At 38.8% G+C, this 20,781-nt stretch overlaps 1 protein-coding gene across 1 annotated transcript; it reads right to left on the reverse strand.

Annotated features, from left to right (window-relative positions):
- Positions 1-1,575: 1,575 nt before the first annotated feature.
- Positions 1,576-5,862, reverse strand: RPL29 (ribosomal protein L29). Its single transcript, XM_070735792.1, has 4 exons — positions 5,781-5,862; positions 3,598-3,642; positions 2,587-2,651; positions 1,576-1,793 (listed from the first exon to the last, which is right to left on the reverse strand). The coding sequence occupies exons 1-4, from the start codon at positions 5,845-5,847 to the stop codon at positions 1,695-1,697; spliced, it is 276 nt and encodes a 91-aa protein (XP_070591893.1). The 5' UTR covers positions 5,848-5,862; the 3' UTR covers positions 1,576-1,694.
- Between the last annotated feature and the right edge of the window lie 14,919 nt (positions 5,863-20,781).

The raw sequence follows: 20,781 nt of genomic DNA on the forward strand, positions 1-20,781 counted from the left end.
TTATACAAATAACATCTATTCGGCTTCAGTGTAATCCAGAAGACGAGATTTCTATCAATAAAATGATATATCTGTTGTCGTGACTTGTTCATCAGCTTGCCAAATATTTGACTTGGAAATCTTGGAAACAAAATATTGGATGCGATTTTCTTTGGCTGTTTCATGAACAATTTTCTTATGGGCAACCAATGACTGGTATTTTTTTAGGTTAGCATGCAACTTAATTGTAGTCTTAAGATAGTTCAAAGGCATTTTCATCAGATATTCTCAGGTGCCTATTATCAGTTGAATAATATTGTTAAGTATGCAGAACCTGCCACCTTCTGGATAAGTGGCCATATTGCTGATTACTGCACAGCTCATAGAAAGAGAATGCTGGAAAAAAAGGAGAGAGGAACTCATGATTATTATTTTTGAAGATTATTTTAATTTTTTTGCAGGAACGTTTTTTACACTGAAAAGGGCAAGGTAGCAGACATCAACTCTTTCCTTGTTTTATTATTTACAAAGCAGGTGAAAAAACAAGCAGATAATAACCAACACCTTGAATTGGATCCAGAAGCAAAATAGCACTCAGCGTGGTTTCTGAGCAGGGGTATTATATGTGCCCTTCTTTGGATACCAAATATACTGTACTTCACGCAGTCCCACCTTGCACCGAGGCTTCCAGATTCTTTTCAAGGGCAGCCCCATGTAGAGTGAATTGCAATAGTCCAGTTAGGCTATCTCATACTCTGATATGGGTGTCAACAGGTTCAAACTCAATCCAGACAAGACGGAGTGGCTGTGGGTTTTGCCTCCCAAAGACAATTCCATCTGTACACCCATTACCCTGGGGAGGGGATTATTGACCCCCTCAGAGAGGGTCTGCAGCTTGGGCATCCTCCTTGATCCACAGCTAACATTAGAACACTATCTTGCCCAGGTTCGCCTGGTGTACCAGTTGCAGCCCTATTTGGATAGGGAGTTACTGCTCAGTCACTCATGCCCTCATGACCTCGAGGTTCGACTACTGCAACGGTCTCTACACGGGGCTACTTTTGAAGTGTTCGGAAACTTCAGATCGTGAAGAATGCAGCCGCAGGAACAATCATGGGATTTCCCAGATATGCCCATGTCTTGTCAACACTCAGCGGATTGCACTGGCTGCCGATCAGTTTCCGGTCTCAATTCAAAGTGTTGGTTATGATCTATAAAGCCCTACATGGCATTGGACCAGAATACATCCGGAACTACCTTCTGCCGCACAAATCCCAGCGATCGATTAGGTCCCACAGAATTGGCCTTCTCCGGGTCCTGTTGACTAAACAATGTCATCTGGCAGGGCCCAGGGGAAGAGCCTTCTCTGTGACGGCCCCGGCCCTCTGGAACCAACTCACCCCAGATATTAGGACCACCCCCACCCTCCTTGCCTTTTGTAAACTTCTGAAAACTCATCTATGTCACCAGGCATGGGGAAATTAATATACCCGTCAAATATTATAATTTATGTATGGTCTACTTGAGCTGTATGTTGTAAAAAACATGTTCAGAGAGTGTTAACTAATGTAGACACAATGAAAAGGAGACAATGCATACACATATTATTCATTTTTATTAATATAAAATGCTTTTGGGTGAAAGATGGTACATGGAAAAATTGTCACCCAATTACTAATGAAGGTGGTTCCCTTCACTATAGAAAGTCAGGCTGATTATTTAGCATTTTTAGCATTATTAGCTCGCATTTTTTTCAATCCTTTTTTGTTGTGCTTCTTCGCAAAGCGCATATTCCTCAGGAATTTGGGATCCACCTAGAAAGTTGAGAAGACACAAGAAATATAATTTGCTTTTTGATATAGAAGTCCACTGGAGCTCAAAACAGTGAAGTAGACAATTTAATGTATTTATTGTTATATTGTTTTAATCTGTTATATTTCATCCAATTGTAAGCCACCCTGAGTCATGTGACAGTCCTTCATAAATCCACTCAAAGTGGCCCCCTATCCACTCTTCTGCCTTTTCTTGTTCTTTCAAATGGCCTTGTATGAGGGATATGTTAACTGCCTTGAATTATTTAAAAAATTAAAAATAAAGGTGGGCTAGAAATAAAATAATAATCATGGAACACTGTCTGAACATACAATCAATGTTAGAGATGTACAAAATGCACATATTTGTGAACATAAATAGCTTGCAGAACTCTGGAATATTCAATTTCCCCTCCAAATCATGGCAACTCATATGAACCTTGCCATTCCAAGGATAATTTCCAAAAATAAATCCTTGTAAATTCAAGGTGTCCCAGATAATTGTGTTTAAATGAAATAGGTCCATAAGGAAACAGGGCACTCAGAGAATGGTAGTTGTATGCAATATTGAGCACATACAAAATAAAATCAACATTTTAGATATATAAAATATATCTAAATGTTATTGTTGTTAGGCTTCTTTCACATTAGGGGTTTATAATATTGATGTGCGATACTGAACTTCTTTATGTCATGGTCTGTGACCATGCACTACCATTCACTGTTGTCAGGCCCCTACACACAATGAGCCACCTGTCAATGTCAGCAGCTGCAAATGCGTTGACAATGCACTCACCCCCTTCAAAGATTCATATCTTTGTGACCTGGGTTTCTTAATGCCGTTTCTGTGCCATTTGCGAGCTGTTCAGAGAAAATATTCAGTAATTTAAGATAACAAAATTAATATTCTACATTTATGTTCCTCTGTGTTTTATATGCAAAATATCTATTTTAAGTTGCATTTTATAGGTTTGAAAATTCTATAAAGTAATGTGGCTAAGAACCTAGAATCTAACATAAGGATCATCCCCAATTTTGGATTATGCTTCGGATAAACTTTAATACAGAGTAACAGAGTTGTAGGCCATCTGGTCCAACCAACATTCATTGTAACATCATAGATAAGAAACTGTTCCTCTGCAGCAATCACATTCTTGGGCAATCAAAGCCAGTGAAAATGGGAAGACAATTGATAAATGAAACAGATGATACTGTTTTGATTACAAAGCTGATGATTCTCTGCTTCTTTTCTCTTTTGATAAGTGGAAGTAACAAAAAACACTCATAATTTCTCTCCTCATAAAAATCATATAATCGCTTTCTTAGGGTATCTTTTTCTTTACATTAAGTAGGCAGTACAAAGCTATCATTAGTTCCAATAAAATTTCAATCTTGCTCTGTTGACTATACACAATTCAATATAACTTTTCTCCAATCATAAGTGATGTTGTTCCATCAATCTTAAATTCATGTATTATAAATGTATTATAATGTCTCAAACCAATTTGCCAAACATACAATTGTTATCCATTTTCATTTTCATGCAACTTTATTCCAATATACTTTTACTAAAATTTGATTAAGTGGGAAGAAACTGAGTAATATTTTTTGCCCTCTCTAGTAATCTAGTAAGGCAATCCCCTCTAACGAAACAAGCACTGTTCAAGACATGTAAGCTATACAGGAAATTTTAATTAAAAGTTAGTGAATATTGATTTAAGCTATTATGCCAATATTAGTCCTTTCAAATAGAGGCAAATAGTAACATCACAGCTATTTTCATTCCACAATTCCCATTAAAACCTACATTGATTGTGTGTAGTATGGTTCTTGGACTTGGCCATGGCTAAATCTGTTGAAAGAAGCAAAGACAGGAAGCATTAAACTTAAACATAGAAAAGGACACAAACCCTCCAGTATTTTACATTCTTTAAACTCACATATGAACTAAAGTTCACTTGCTGATTCAGAACAGGACTCATGGCTTAAGCCAGCCTTCCACGTACGGCCTATATACTGCACAAGCCAAAAAGATGAGGGCTTTAAAAAAACCCTCACATCCAAGACAAAAACTCACCTCAGGACTCCACTGCAGGACTTGCGTACCAAAACTATACACAATGACAGTTCTCCCCATCACTCAGCTGAACACCTAATTCCCACAGAACTGACTTATGTATAAGGATATTTATACCCATGTAGTAGGGTTCAATTATTATTATAGGGGCGGCATACATATGGGGCGGCATACAAATCTAATAAATTATTATTACTATTACTATTATTATTATTATCCTTCTCATCTTTCCTATTAACTTCCACTTTCGCTATCTTATTATTACAACAAGAGAGTTGGAAGGGACCGTGGAGGTCTTCTAGTCCAACCCCCTGCTTACGTAGGAAACCCTATACCACTTCAGGCAAATGATTATCCAACATTTTCTTAAAAACTTCCAGTGTTGGAGCATTCAGAACTTCTGGAGGCAAAAGCTGTTTGTGAGTACCACATACTGTATTGGTTGGGTTTTCAATATATGGAAATAAACCAGCAATGTATGTTAGGAGAAAATAGTGATATCACTTTAAGAGCTAGGTAGTAATTATGAGATAGGCTGCAATTTAGCTATATAAGGGAGACAGATGTGCTGCTCTGTTGCACTCTGTGGTTACATTCTGTTGTTGCATTGTGTCTGTTTTGCTGCTTTATGTTGTAATGTTGGTTACTGGTGTATATGTGCTGGTTAGTATTAATATCTGAGCTGTGTGCAATATACTGTGAAGAGAGCTGTGTGCAACTAATGTAAATGCATTTGCTGTATTAATAAGAGAATAAGCTGTGTGAATAAGAGAATAAATGGTATATGATATCTGCTGTATGTGAATGAGAGAATATATGTAATACTACTACTTGCTATGTGTGAAGAAGAGATGTATTATGGACTGTATTATAATTACTGTATTATGGAGATATTGTATATCCTCTAAATGATACCTTTACTATATATTGGCTTATATTACTGTCTGAACAACCACCACTATCCCATGTACTCTGGTTCAAATACAGTATTTCTATCATTGTCTGTTTAAGCCCATGGAGTACTTAGTTCTCCTTAGTTCTAAGTTGCTTCTCTCCTTGATTAGTTTCCATCCATTGCTTCTTGTTCTCCCCTCAGGTGCTTTGGAGAATAGCTCTACTCCCTGAGACATTGGAATACTGTTATCATATATTATGATTATGTTACTTCTTTGTACGTAAATTGAGAGCTTATGCCCTGGAGACAAATTCCCTGTGTGCCCTATCACACTTGGCCATTAAAGAATACTGTACATTGTATTGTATTCAATTTGACACTGCCTATCCAAGCAACTATATCGCAAGGTAACAGATATCAAAGTCAATCTCCAACTAATTTTTTAAAAAAGCAAACCTCAATTCAATAACTGACCATATAACTGACTACCCTGTGTGTAGTAGATACACAACAGGCTGAATTTCCCGTTCCAGAAAAATGTCTAATGCCCACCAAACAGGACAGCCTTCCAAGAGACAAAGACGTTATTAAGTAACCTCCAGAAAGCCTCATTTCATTCCCTTTTACACCAGCTGAGGGATAGACAAGGTTGGCTCTTCTATGACTTGTGGACTTCAACTCCCAGAATTCCTAAGCCAATCATGCTAGTTCAGGAATTCTGGGAGTTGAAGTCCACATGTCATAGAAGAGTCCACTGTGCACTACCTGATTCTCGGGACTTAATCCTGTGTCCCGACCCTGCCCGCCTCTTTTCTTTCATCCTACTCCATTCCGGTGAAACATCCTTCCCCAAGCTCATCTATTCCCTTCCATTCCATCACCACCCATCTCGCAGGAGGGAAAAAAAATTAAAACTGTTTAGTAAGACAACCATCTTTTTCCTTCCCGGGAGTTCGCCGCACTATAGTTTTCCTCGAGGCCGATGATCGAGGATTCCGGGAGGTCCAAGTCAACTTACCCGTCCGCCGAAGTTCAAGCCAAAACCGGAAAAGGAGTAATGGTCGCAAAGCATTCCGGGATATCATGCCATCGAGACCGGTAAAAATACAGCTGAACGGACAGGCAAAAGGACGGTAATGTAATGTATCCGGCTGGAAACAGGAGTCGCAGTGAAAAACGTTCCGGACCCGAACATGACTTTTCCTACTTTAAAAAACAAAATCTTACTTAAAGCGCAGTCAGATAATGAAAGAAAAGTTCTAGAGATGAGCGTATTCTGCTCTTTTCAAAACGTTGGAGGCTCTACAGGTTTTGTCTCTTTAGTTTCTTAAACAGGTCGCTGCATGGCACATCGTGAGATGTATCGTTTGCACCCTGGTATCGCATTGAAGGAAAAAGTGTAAAAAGTGGATATTTCTCTTTAGTGAGAAAACTAACAGTGAATTTCTCAATTATAAACCCTCTGGATAAGGTGATTATATAAGAGGAGTCCTCTGAGAGTAGGGCGGCATATAAATCCAAATAAAATAAATAAAATATATTATATTGTTCTGTCGGGCTCTCTGGTACACTCCTCCCAAAAATTCACAGGTACAAATTTCAGACACACACACGTTTGAAAATTCAAAACAATGTTCTTTATAATGAAAATTCACTTAAACTAAGCCCTCTTTTGGTATAGCAAAGAGCACTGATCTCCAAACAAACTGGTAATTTGTACAAGTCCCTTATCAGTTCTGTGATACTTAGCTTGCAGCTGTGAGGCAATTCACAGTCCTTTCACAAAGTGAAACACACTTTGCTCTGGTTTAGTTTCAAAGGGGGGGGGGTGTCAGCACACAAAAGGTCAAAGTCAGTAAAGCAGTCATGAAACAACGATCACATAATCCTCCACAATGGCCAAACCCACAGGCTGCTATTTATAGCAGCCTCACTAATTACCACAGCCCCACCCAACCACAGGTGGCCTCATTTTCTTTGATAATAATCTCTCAGTTGTTGTTGTTGCCTATGCATGGCTCTCCGCATGTGTGGCTGTATCATTAACTCTTGTTCTGAATCCAAGGAGGAGCTAGATAATTGATCTCCTGAGCTGTCTGCCACACTCTCCTCCTCCCTGTCACTCATGTCTTCTTGGTCAGAGGAGCCTTCCTCATCAGATTCCACCAGGGGCAAAACAGGCCTGCAGCATGTGGATGTCTCCCCCACATCCACAGTCCTTGGGGCAGGAGCTGGGCCAGAGCTAACCACAACATTATATGCTTGTGTTTCAAAAATTTATCTTACCTGCTTCGCTTTGCTTCTCTTCTCTCTCTGTTTTCCTTCTCTTTTTGTAGAAATGGAGTACTGAAAAACTATTTTACCATTAGAACGGTATACTTCACCAGATAAATATAAAAGCGCCTTTTTTCCCCAAGTACATTTTTTGGGGGAGATACGTTTTAAGTAACGGAAAAGTAGGTGTCAAGAAGAGGGCGCCGAAGCTCTATATTCCTAGTGGGGGAAGAGAGAAAGATTCTTGAAAAAGTCCGCCAACTGCAATTACTGAAAAAAGAAAAGAAAAACTAGTTTGTTGAAATGGGTGCAATTGCAAGAAAAAAGCAGCTCCACAAGGTAATAGTGTGCAACCCAATCCATTATCACCTGGGAAATTTCCAGACAGCAGTTTTGACTCTTGTAATTAAGACAAATGAAGTTATAAATTTTGAATTAATTATGCTTCATTAAGTAGTAGGAGACTTTTAAGATATGTGATAAAATTTGAAATGCCTGAATGAAATATTGAGGCAATGCAGAAACATTAAAAATAACTTTAAAAAATAATGTTAGAATCTCATTGAAAAAAAATCACGGATTGGGAATTTCAGACAATACTGGAAAAAAGAGTTGACAATAGGCCTTTTGAACTGGCTTAGGTTCAGGGTCAGATCAAACATAAATATCTTAGTCTCTTAAATTCTTTATATTGAACTTGAGCAAGCTCTAGTGGTTATAGTGGAGAAATGTTTATAGATTAATTTAATTTAGCTCAGGAAGAATTTTTGGAAGCTGCATTTTACCATAACTTCAAACCAAGCTATCACAGTCCAAAATCTAGTTAAAGTGGAGGGTTTTCAAAGATCTGAACACAATATTTTATAGCAAGCAAATACTTTGGGATATGTGGCACGACATTAATGATCTCTCATGTTATAAACTCCTTAAAAGCATAAAGCATTCAATTACATTCACAATACCTTTTTGAAAAATTTTATTAAAAGAAGATTTTAGATAGATTTAACAGAAACATAGAAACATAAAAGAAAAAGCAGGAAAAATATGAAAAAGTGAATAAAGGTGAAATAGAAAAAAAAGTTCATAATGTTTAGAGACAACAAGGAATACTTTCTTATTTTATCCTGCAAATGTTAGCCTATCCAAAGATAGTGGAATGAGTAACTTTTATAAACACGAAACTGCTGTAAACTATCTCAAAATAAGGTATGGTGTTGATACTGTTGTTGGAGCAACTTAATCCAAACAAAAAATAATCAGTATTTTCTTTATAATCAATTATTAATTAGAATTATTGGAGGTGGTGGGGAAATTTTACTTCAAAGTAATTAAATGTCGGCTTAGGAGAAAGAGAGAATTAATACGTCTGGTTTAGGCTTATCATTCTGGGATATTTTTACCTTTTTTATAATGGTTTTTTTTTCATTTTCATTTAGGTATTTTTTGTTTTTCATTTTAACATTGAAAAGCAATTCTTTTAAATTTAGATTGTTTAATCCTTATTTTTATTTATCATATAGGCTATCCAAATCCTGACAATTCAGGTTGGTGAACAACAACATAAATAAATATAAAAGCAATAAAAACAACAATAGTTGACTTGCAGGGAACAACCCACAATCACTCCCTCATACTTATCCTAGCCCAAGGCCTGGGTGAGGAGCCAGATCTTCAAGGATTGCTTGAAGAAAGTAGGAAAAGGGCTGTTTCAATTTTTGGGTGAATATTGTTCCTAAGGGCAGGTGTGCAACAGAGAAGCCATGTTACCAGGATCCCTTTAAATAACATTATTTAATGGATGGGATACAGAGCATGTCAACTTTGCCTGAAGAGGTGGAATGGGCACAAAACATGGGAGACAGACAGTTCTTCAGTCCTCCTCAGGCCAGGTAGGTCTTTATAAATAATAATAACCACCTTGAATTATCTCTGGAGTCTTACTGGCAATGAATGCCGCTTGTGTGTTCATCACTACTTATGCCACCTCATTTTGGATCAGCTGCAGCTTTAAGTAGTCTTCAATACATCTAGAATACCTTGCAATTCCCACATACAGATTGATAAAAGAATGAATGACTCTGCGGAGAGCCTTCCAGAACAAGAACAAACATAAAACCACTTATGACTGTAACTTGTTGCTTGTATCCTTAAGATTTATATTAATATTGATTGCTTCCTTACTACTTATTTGTATCTTATGATAATCATTAAGTGTTGTATCTCATGATTCTTGACAAATGTATGTACATCTTCTTTTATGTACACTGAGAGCATATGCACCAAAGACAAATTCCTTGTGTCTTGGCAAATAAAGAATTATATTCTATTCTAAATGTGTATATGCAAAGGTCTTTTTGGCTACAGTTACTGCCTGCTCACCAAACAGGAACATCAAGTTGCATACCAGCCCCATTCCAGAACTAATTCATAACTGAGGGTAAAAATTCCTCTGACCCATGTGGCCCTATAGCAACAGCTACTCAGTCCTGCTAGAGTTGATCCTGGGACTGTTCTTGCCTATTCAGACACTGATATCTTCCAGGATGAGGATACTACTTTGACAATATTTGGTCAGCCTGAAGTCAAGATATAGAACTGAGTGCCATCTACAAAATGGTGTTATCTGATCACAAACTTAATATAACTATACATCATCTCTCTCTTCTACCTCCCTCCCCCCCTTTCCCCCCATCTCCAGATTGACTAATCCTATCTATCATTCTAACATATTTTAAAGATAAAATGTTTGAAGTTTAATTATGATGGATGCTTCATAGTCTGCCATTAAAACAGAAGTGAAAAAAGAACGCCTGCCAACTTTGTATAATTTTATCTTACAGCAATCATCTGAAAATAAAATTGAACTGAACTGAAGAGAGAAAATAACTGAAGAAGTATCAGTGGCTTTTAAGGATTGTTTTCATGCAACATAATTTACTCCTAGTTTATTCCTCTCACACTTTACTACACTGCTCAAAAAAAATATAAGGAGAACACTTAAACAGCATAATATAACTCCAAGTAAATAAAACTTCTATGAAATCAAACTGTCCACTTAGGAAGCAACACTGATTGACAATCAATTTCACATGCTTTTGTGCACATTCAACTTTGTACGGAACAAAGTATTCAATGAGAATACAGTGGTATCTCTACTTAAGAACTGAATTTGTTCTGTGACCAGGTTCTTAAGTAGAAAAAATTGTAAGTAGAAGCAATTTTTCCCATAGGAATCAATGTAAAAGCAAATGCATGCAAACCCATTAGGAAAGCGGGAGGAGGAGGAGGAAGAAAAGGAGGAGGACAGTCGCTGCCCAGAGCGAAGAGAGTGTTTCTATTCTCTGGGCGCCGGGAAAGTTTTATTCCCTCTCCAAGTGCCCAGAAAAAGGAAAATGCTTTGTTCGCCTCCTTAAGTGCCACCAAAAGGCTCCTCTGGCAGCCCAGAAAAGCCCGAGATGGCCAGGATTAAAGGGGGAATGGCAGGAAACTGGCCGGGCCTTGGAAATTTTTCCAGGCTCAGGTTCTTAAGTAGGAAATGGTTCTTGGGAAGAGGCAAAAAAATCTTAAACACCCGATTCTTATTTAGAAAAGTTCTTAAGTAGAGGCGTTCTTAAGTAGAGGTACCACTGTATTCATTCATTCAGATCTAGGATGTATATTTGAGTGTTCCTTTATTTTTTTGAGCAGTATATTAGAAACATGGAAACACTGCCTATCATTCTGTGCTTTGTATGTTTTTTGCATATTATTTTAGGATTCAATGGAGTTGAAGCCCAGTTTATAAAATCTTTTTAATACATCCTAACATTCATACATATTTTATTTATTTAGATTTGTATGCCGCCCCTCTCCGCAGACCCACCTCCCCCCCCACCCGGCGGGTGCAGGATCTCTCCTCCTCCGGATCGCGTCGCTGGGAAAAAAGATCCGGGGAAAGTTTCTCGTTCGCTCTTTGCCTGCGAGCGGCTCCGAAGCAGCAGCAGCGCCGGCTTCTCCCATTCGCCGCCAGTCGCCTCCCCAGACCGACACCAACCCCCTGCTTCGAAGCGTCTCCCCCCCCAAGCGCTATCGCTGCGGCACTTTTTTTCCCCACCTGCCCCCCCCCCGGCAGGTGCAGGATCTTTGCAGAGGCGCCGAAGCTGCAGCCGAGACCGTCGCTGAATGAAAGGAAGCTGCTGCAACGCTCTGGCCGGGATTTTGCTCCCCGCTCCATTATTATTATTATTTTTACAGTTCGGCATGGCCAAACGGGGCACGGGAACCGGGGGCTTCTCCTCGGTCCGAGCTTCTCCCGCTGCCGTGAGCCCGAAAATATTGGAGGGAGGTGGGTGGGGGGTGGACGAGAGACTCCCATTTCTGAAGAAAAGGGGGGCTCCGAGCCCCCCCGGCCACGTTTGAGCTTCTGGCACTTCTCTTTTTTAGCCCTTGTTCTCCTCCTCTTCCTCCTCCTCCATCACCGCCGCCACGCCGCGCTGCTCACCCAGAGCGAGGGGAGGAGGATCTGAAGAGAGCGCCAATGGGAAGGAAGCGCTTCCCCCAGGAGGAACTGTTATTTCCCTCAAAAGCCCCGTGGAAGCGGCTAACTCGGGTGCTTTCCCTGCGGCTAACTCGGCTCCGCCGGCAAATTTCACTGGCTCTCGAGGAGGCGAAAGCGAAGGCAGGAGCAGGTCGCTCGCTGCAGCAAGCCCCGCTGTCTCCGGCCGACAGCTCCCTCTAACGAGCCGAAGCTTACCCCCGTGTTTCCCCGAAAGTAAGACATATGTCTTACTTTCGGGGTACAGCTTATATTAGCCGACCAGCCTGAAACCCCCAATACGTCTTACAATCGGGGGTGTCTTACTATCGGGGAAACACGGTACCAAATTCCACTCTTTTCTAGCATGAAGATGTTACCTAGTCTCATAAAGAAATTAACTATGCTTACAGAGGAAGTGATGTGTTATCTTCCTGGTAGAAGGGAGTGGAGTTTGATCTGTTTATATACAGTAGTTTGACAGTGTTGGTGTTCTTTTTTCCCTTGGTAGTTCCTGGAGTAGGCTCTTGTTTGAAAATAGTATAACAGATGCATGAAAGCACCCACCTCTCTAGGGCTTTTTGAGTGGTGGGGAAATATAAAAGGCTAGTTGTGAGAAATAATCTGAAAGAACTTTGTTTCCAACTGATCCTTAATACCAGCCACAATGGCTTTGGGAAGCATGATGAACATGATTCTATATTAATGTGTTACAAGTGGTTCAAAGATTAGATTGAGTTAGATTAGTGATACAAATATTCATCTCTCTGCACTGTTACCAACATTGAATCTGCAATCATTTGTTTCTCAAAGCTACTGAATAATCTGCTAGTTAGTTTGTTCCAGTACTTATATTTTGTAGGAATTGGACAGATTCCATATATAGCAAAAGGGAAAAGGGAAAAGGAAAGGAAAGAAAAGAAAAAAGAAAAATAATATGATTAAGCTGTATGTGTTTCTACCCCTTGTTCTTGAATACCATCTCTGTCATTTCAAGTCATATTTCCCCTGCAGAAAGCTGTGAAGCTAAACAGTTGGAAGAGATTAACTTCCACCTTATAATGTCTGATAACAACCTTGCTTAACTCTCTTCATAAACTGAGAAATCTGAAGGATATTAAATTAGGGAAGAATAGTCTAAGTGAAGTCCATCACTGAAGAATAGATTACCCTATAGCCTTAGAGTGAAATATTTGAAAATTAAATTCAAGTCGAGATGCTGAGAAATTTGCAAAAAAATGGAAGCTAATCAGTTGAAGCAGATGGAAATGTTACCACTAGAAGGAGCTCCAGCACAGTGAATGAAAAGTATAGCTGCTGGACTATTCTTTTAATTTCAAAAAGGAGAAGAGAAGCTGGGTAGAATCTCTCCTATCAGTATAGCTCTTTCTCCTATTAATCTATTTTTATAGATTTCTTTGAAACATTTGTTATTATTACAGATGATATAGAGAGCCTATCATGAATTCACTATTTTGAAAATGCCTGATATAACGCAATGTAAATTTATATATTCTATTGCCTTCCTTTGCAATGGCAAAGACTCCAGTTACAAGTTAATTCTTATTTTGAACATTTCCCTTACTTTTGAACCACTATATACATAGGAGGAATATAAAGTGTGTGCGTTTTTATGTGTTTATGTGCATATATATGTGTCTGAATATTCCAGAATGCAAAAGAGATTCAAATATGATTGTTTGGGTGGTTAAGATCAACACCCCTCAGTTTTAAGAACTCTGTTCAGTGTCATCCATTATTTGATTTTCAGGCATCTGTAGGTGAGTTAAGGAATAAAAAAACGTCATGAATTCAAATAGTGTCATTTTCCCTTTATTTACTATTTTACTCTTGCATGTGGAAACTTTGAAGCAAGTAATATTTTTCAAGGGCTCTAGAAGCTTCACCTGTTTTTGTGGACTCCCCAGATTCTTGGGAGAATTTTGAGAAGATCTTCTGTTTTTAAATTTATTATATTATCAAAATAAAGTACTGTTGCTTGCAGAACTCTTGTCCTCCATCCTGGGTACCTGCCTCCTGGATTTTAATTTCGATTACTGATGGAACCAGAAGGATATGCAGCTGGAAAAGGTGTTCCATTATGAGCATACTATATTCCTTTACATATCAATCATACTTTTTTGATTTTGCCAGACAAGCAGGAAATCATCAGATTGTTGGAAGAATACTATCTCTATTCTTGTTCTCATATTGGTGAATAGTGAGGAATATTGTCTGTGTGCAGTTTTCATTGAAAGCAAGCTGAAGGGAGCCACAGATACATGGACCTATATTAGGATTAAGTAATAGAGGAAGCTAGATTGGTTTACATTTTAATGTGAACTGCTCTTTCCTTATTCAGGAAATATAAAAATACAATCAAACCCAAGAGTTGCACTTTTAAACCTTCGCTTTAAGTGGTTATTGATACTTTCCTCTACAATACAGCCTCTCAATTCTTTTCCCCACCACTGGCTGAATTCTCCTTTACGAACACAGGGAGATTGCGATATAAAAAATCAGCAGGTTCACACATTGAGCTGACTTGACCTATAATTTGATTTGTTTGCAACTTAGAATGATGTATGAAGCCATTGTGGGTTAGTACCATCCAGTGAATGCATTCATCTAATCATGATTAAAAAACTCCAGGCTTAGTGTGACATTTTTCAAACTGACTTATTCTATGGATGAAGCAACCTTTCAACTTTAGACCTCTCTTAATTCAAATTGGCTCCAATGCTTGAGCACAACACTACACCAGTTCCTATATTATCATGCTTTGAGGAGAGAGAGAGAGAGAGAGAAAGAGAGAGAGAAAGAGAAAGGGAGACAGAGAGAGAGACCCCACTAATAAGCTTAAGTGGGTTCTTTCTGTCCTTGTGCTTTTCTACTTTCTTTCCTCCTCAAGGAATTCAGTTCTGGGGCATATATAATAGTGAATCATGAACTGAGGTCTGTGGGTGGTAGCTAAGCCTAGTAATCTAGGATTTTTCTATTGAGTCTTTTCTGGACATTTCCTCTGTGGTCTAAGGTTTTCCTTTGGGATCCCCACTGCAGCTGCTTGTGGGGTCAATAAAGGGCTGGAAGGAAACTAATTAAATAATTGTTCTTAGAAGTCTTGGCAAACAAAGATTCCAGTCTGCAAGGCTGAATCCCCTTTAATGCCACTACATTCTTTCGCAATGAATTTCTTCCAGATTTCACTGAGGTCAACACACCACAATTTGTCTGGGGCCTCAAAGAAGGGCCTTCAATCAGGGAGCATTTGGTGATTAAAACGGCAGGAAAAACAGCTTTGTTGATGAGAGCAGAGTCTTGGGAGACAAAGGGTCATGCCTTTATAGCCTTGTTGTACTCATGTGATTCTGGAAGAGCCACTAGCATTGTAAGCTTAAGACATATTACTGCATTTTAGTAGCAGTTACTTCTGGGTAAATGCACTTTGACCTAGTAGCTATATTACATGTATATTTATTTATTTATTTATTTTGTCCAATACACAATAATACACAATTAAAGTAATAGAGGACACTTTCAAGGGAATAGAATTAGAGAAAAAAATAGTAGTATAGGATAAAATAATCAATGAGATAATGGAAGAAAGATATAGGGATAGAAGAGAAGATATATGGGATATAGGAGAGACAATAGGACAGGGGTCGGAAGGCACTCTAGTGCACTTATGCATATGGTCTGTATACATGGCCTGTAGATAACATTTATTCCTCCTCCTTCACAAGGATATTTTTGGCAGTAAGAGAATATATCAAACATATTGGTTGATTCTCCTATATATTGATTTCAATTGAGAAGGCCAATCATACTATTCATCATTTTTGACTCCCAAGAATACTTAATTGCCTCTCCTTCTAGTTGTCTTTGTCTAGATGGGTGGGCATATTTGACAATTATTTTCCAAGAATATCTATGGGCGGCTATTGCTATTATTATTATCATCATCATCATCATCATCATCATCATCATTATGTTTTGAAAAATGTGAAATTAGAGGCTAGTCCTTAATTAAAAGAACATTAAAGGTTGCAGTGTAGGCACAATTTTATTTTTTTTATTTTTTTTATTTATTTATTTTGTCCAATACACAATAATACACAATGAAGGTTATAGAGGATATAGTAGAGAAGAAATACGAGATATAGGAGAGACTATAGGACAGGGGACTGAAGGCACTCTAGTGCGCTTATGTACGCCCCTTGCTGACCTTTTAGGAATCTGGAGAGGTCAACCGTGGATAGTCTAATGGTAAAATGTTGGGGGTTAGGGGATTTGGGTTGTATCACTTGGGTTCTCATACAACTGAATCCTTGTCCATGTCCAAAAATCAGACCAAAAGAGAAAACTCAGCTTAAAGCACAAGGATTCCAATTTTACCCATACAATTATGTGGAAATTATCTTTATGGGCAAACGTATCTGAACTCCTCTCATCATGATGAGGATGCAATGTAAATATATATATATATATATATATATATATATATATATATATATATATATATATATATAATAATAATAATTATTATTAATTAGATTTGTATGCTGCCGCTCTCCGTAGATTCGGGGCGGCTCACAACAATAACAAAGACAATGTAAGAACAAATCTAATAATTTAAAAAACACTAAAAAAACCATTATTAAAAGCAAACATACACACAAACATACCATGCATAAACTGTATAGGCCTGGGGGAGATGTCTCAGTTCCCCCATTCCTGATGGCAGAGATGGGTCTTAAGAACTATACAAAAGGCAAGGAGGGTGGGGGCAGTTCTAATCTCCGGGGGGAGCTGGTTCCAGAGGGTCGGGGCCGCCACAGAGAAGGCTCTTCTCCTGGGTCCCGCCAAACGACATTGTTTAGTCGACGGGACCCGGAGAAGGCCAACTCTGTGGGACCTAATCGGTCGCTGGGATGTTATTGAGCACAGCACCTTTGTCCATTGTTTACACTCAAAGGATGTATGTATAAAGTTTAGATGTCCTTAAAAAATGAGCAGCGACCATCTTTACTTCTGGAACATTTTGGGGAGAGAATCATGTGGGCCACTGTATGTGTGGCGGAAAGGGGAGAAATGGGTGTGTCAACAAGACATGGCTATACCAGGGAGAATTCTTCTGATTTCTGTTGCGACAGCCATTTCCTCCTCATAAATTGGTTCTGGGCCCCTTTCAGATGTGTCAGAATTTCGGAGATGTTCCAGGATGTTATAATTTTCACGCACTTGGCCAAGCAAGCCTGTAACTAACCGCAGAAATTTGGCAGCCCAAATATAGTCACGGAAACCTTCTCCTAAGCATTTGCATCTGGATCTTACTTCTCTGTGGTGTCTAAATCTGAGACAGCAGCATGTTCTGTTAACAGAGGGACAGATTTTAACAGTTCAATTTACAGCATCCAGCGATGCTTAGGCAGCTTTCAGTTTCACCTTGAACGCCTGGATGGATCTGAGTTTCTGTGTCTTTGGATGCCTGAGTGCTTCAGTTCTTTGCTGATGGGATCTGAGAGCTTGTGCTGCCGTTCACAATGTGTTAAACTCTAGTTATTCATATTATCTCTTTTGGGCGGGTGCCAAATGCAGATTGAAGCTCTGCGGTACAGGTTTTCAAGGATAAACCTCACGTAGTGTCCAAGCTTACAAAAAGGTTCTCTGCAGTTCTGTGTCTGGAATTAAACCACAGCGCTTTAGATCACTTTCTGAGCAGTTTGCAAGTGTCAGCATTTTGCTCCCAACAATATGGGTCCTCGTTTTACCAGACTCAGAAGGATGGACCACTGAATCAACCTTGAGCCGATGAGGATCAAGCTCCTGCCTGTGGGTAGTTCTAAACTTAAACATACCAAGAGCGGTTGCAGGAACTAGGCATGGCCAGTCTGGTGAAGAGAAGGACCAGGGGTGACATGATAACAACTTAAGCTTCAACCACAACAACACAAGAGCACACAACAGATTTAAACTTAATATTAATGGCTCCAAACTTGACTGTAAAAAAATATGACTTCAGTAACCGAGTTGTCGAAGCGTGGAACTCATTACCGGACTCCATAATATCATCCCAAAACCCCCAACACTTTACCCTTAGATTATCCACGGTTGACCTATCCAGATTCCTAAGAGGTCAGTAAGGGGCGAATACAAGTGCACTAGAGTGCCTCCTGTCCCCTGTCCTATTGCTCTTCTACATCTCCTATACCTTTCTTCTATTCCTATATCTCTTCTTCTATTCTTTCATTGATATGTTTTATTCCTATAGCTTCTCTTCTCTTCTTTCTTAGATATATTTTATTAGGAGTATTTTATTTATTTAATTGGATTTGTATTCCGCCCGTCTCCGAGGACTCCGGGCGGCTCACAGCATATATAAAAAAAGAACAGTAATATAATCCAATTAGTACTACAATATTAAAAACAATTAGAAAGAGAAAAGTAACCTAAAAAATTAACTTATTAACCAAACATTCAGCAATCATACTTAAGGCATTCATTCTATAACCTTCATTATATATTTTACTATGTGTATACCCACTAAAACCCTCATTGTGTATTGGACAAAATCAATCACTCAATCAATAAAATAAATTAAGTAAGTAAGTAAGTAAGTAAGTAAGTAAGTAAGTAAGTAAGTAAGTAAGTAAATAAATAAATAAATAAATAAATAAATAAATAAATACTTGAGGGGTTGTCACAGGGAGGAGGGGGCCAGGTTGTTTTCCAAGGCACCAGATGATCAGACAAGGAATAATGGATGAAAACTGACCAAGGAGAGAAATAAGGAGGAACTTTCTGATGGTGAGAGTTTATCAACCAGTGGAACAGCTTGCCTGCGGAGATTGTGAGCACTCCAACGCTCGATACTTTCAAAGGGAGATTGGGATGTCATTTGGGACTCCCGCTTGAGCGGGGGTTGGACTAGATGACCTACAAGCTCCCTTTCAACTCTAATAATAATCTATCTTTCTGACAATAAAAATTGAAGATTCTCCCTCCCTCCCTCCCTCTCTCCCTCTTCTTCCCCCTCCCTCCCTTTAAACTGGCCTTTACCCTCTTGGATTGACTCTGAATGTTGGCAGAATGTTAGAATCAAGAGGCAATCTCAAAGTGGGAAGGTGGCTCTGTGTTTTCTCCTTTGCCTCAGACATCAAAATCTTTCCATCTTATAAAAAAGTAGTAGTGTAAACAATCCTGTGATATATGAGGTTTGATATCGTACCACAACAGAAAAGCAATGAGTAATGGTTATATTAAAACAAACCTGGCAGACTTAAGAAGCAATATCATTCATTTGACTTCGTTGTCATGGTAGATATGAAATGTGAATTTAGTAGGGCAGGATAAGGCATCTGGATTTGAGAGAAAGCAGTCTAAGTATGGCTTACTTTCTGGAAAATATGGATCAATATGGCACTTGTGCCTTTTAATATGGAAGCAATGAAAACGTTGGATCAAAAACAGCTGGCAAACTGATAGTTTGCTATTATCAAGCAGAAATCATTTGCTGGCACATACCATTCTGATGTTGCCCTGATAATATAATTGTTTCAAAAATTTTAAGCACATGCATGGTGTGTACCAGGATTTTGTATGGGCTGATAGCAAAAAGATAACAATAGTTCAGCTTTTAAAATATTTATCCTTAATATAGAACATTAAGCACATTAAGCGTGCTTCCAAGTAGACCAGTCTTAATTTATAATCAATATGACAGTATTTATGATGCAAATAAACACGCAATTGCATTAGGGCTCTTGATAACAAATTGGACCTTCTAGAAAAGTTTTTGCAAAAGAAAAAACAAGCACTCAACACTGGACTCATTGTGTAAACCCTGGAAAGCAATGGGGTATGATTCAGCCTCTTTCACTAAACTTTCTAAATCCAAGGGAAAAAAGAATGTGGACAGAAGTAAGATTAGCCATATAAATGAGGAATGAGTGATATTCAAGCCAATTTCTTTCTTGTTGGTCAAAAGTGAAGAGAACCCACTTAAGGATGCCTAAATGAAAAGTCCATTGCTATCAATACACCAACTAAGAGAGGCGTGTTAAGCAGTAGGTCTGCATTCCCTCTTCCCCCCAAAAAAAAACTCCATGCTGTACAGGTAGCTTGGACTGCAATTCCCATCATTCAAAATCAACTCCAAATAATACAAATCCAAATAATAAATAAATAAATAAAACTTAAGATTGGATGTGCTGGCTAGAGATCATGTGCGATACGGACTGACAGATTTGGAGGGCATTGCATCGAATAAAGTTAATTCACACTCTGTAAGAAATGAAGCAGATAAACTCTTCAAAGTGTATTTATTTCTTTTCAAATTGACAGTTGTCTCTTCTTTATGTGCAGAAACCAAATAAGCATGAGGAAGTAGAACTAGCTTCATTACATGCTGAGAAACCTCATGACAAAGGAAAGGAAAATTAAGCATGTGTCCAAATTAGCCTATTGGGATGGAGAGTTGGCCAAGAAGCCTGAAGAACAAGGGTGAACTGTCCTGTAACAAAAGGTGGCAAGAAATCCTAATTTAATTCAAGTTAATTTAATAAAAGAAACCTTAATCCCAATTTTAAGGTGTTGTGGTTAGCTCTGGCCCAGCTCCTGCCCCAAGGAATGTGCAGGTGGATGTGGGGGAGACATCCACATGCCACAGGCCTGTTTTGCTCCCAATGGAATCTGCTGATGAAACCTCCTCTGACCAAGGCAGCATGAGTGACAGGGAAGAGGGGACTTTGGCAGACAGCCCAGGAGGAGATCAATCATCTGTATCATCTTTGGATTCTGAGCAAGAATTAATGACACATCCATGCATGTGTAGAGTGATGCATAGGAGAAAACAACTGAAGGATTATTACAAGAGAAAATGAGGCCACCTGTGATTGGGTGGGGCTCTAATAATTAGGGTTGCTGCTATAAATAGCAGCGTGTGGGTTTGGCTGTTGTGAAAGAGTATCTGATCGCAGTTCTTCAGGAATCGTGTGTTGCTGTTTTCTGGACTTTGTTGATTTTTTCATGCCTTTGAAACCAAAGCAGAGCAACGTGTGTGTGTGTGTCTCACTTCGTTGGAAGAAGAAGGGATGTGAAGTTTCTTCACAGCTGCTAGCTAAGTACTTAATAACTGCTTAAGGGAAATTGTGCAGACTACCCAATTGTTTTGGGACGAGTGCTCTTTGCAATACAAAAAGAGTGCTTAGTTTTTTCGAATTTTGTAATAAAG

Source organism: Erythrolamprus reginae, chromosome 2 (genome assembly GCF_031021105.1).
Source record: "Erythrolamprus reginae isolate rEryReg1 chromosome 2, rEryReg1.hap1, whole genome shotgun sequence".
Classification (NCBI taxonomy): domain Eukaryota; kingdom Metazoa; phylum Chordata; class Lepidosauria; order Squamata; family Dipsadidae; genus Erythrolamprus; species Erythrolamprus reginae.

What these genes read in the sequence shown, in the direction of transcription:
- RPL29 (XM_070735792.1), bottom strand. Translation starts at nt 5,847, where the DNA reads ATGATATCCCGGAATGCTTTGCGACCATTACTCCTTTTCCGGTTTTGG. An exon ending in GCTTGAACTTCGGCGGACGG is followed by an intron (nt 3,643 to 5,780) that starts GTAAGTTGACTT and finishes TTCTTTCAACAG; the next exon opens with ATTTAGCCATGGCCAAGTCC. An exon ending in GATATGAATCTTTGAAGGGG is followed by an intron (nt 1,794 to 2,586) that starts GTGAGTGCATTG and finishes TCAACTTTCTAG; the next exon opens with GTGGATCCCAAATTCCTGAG.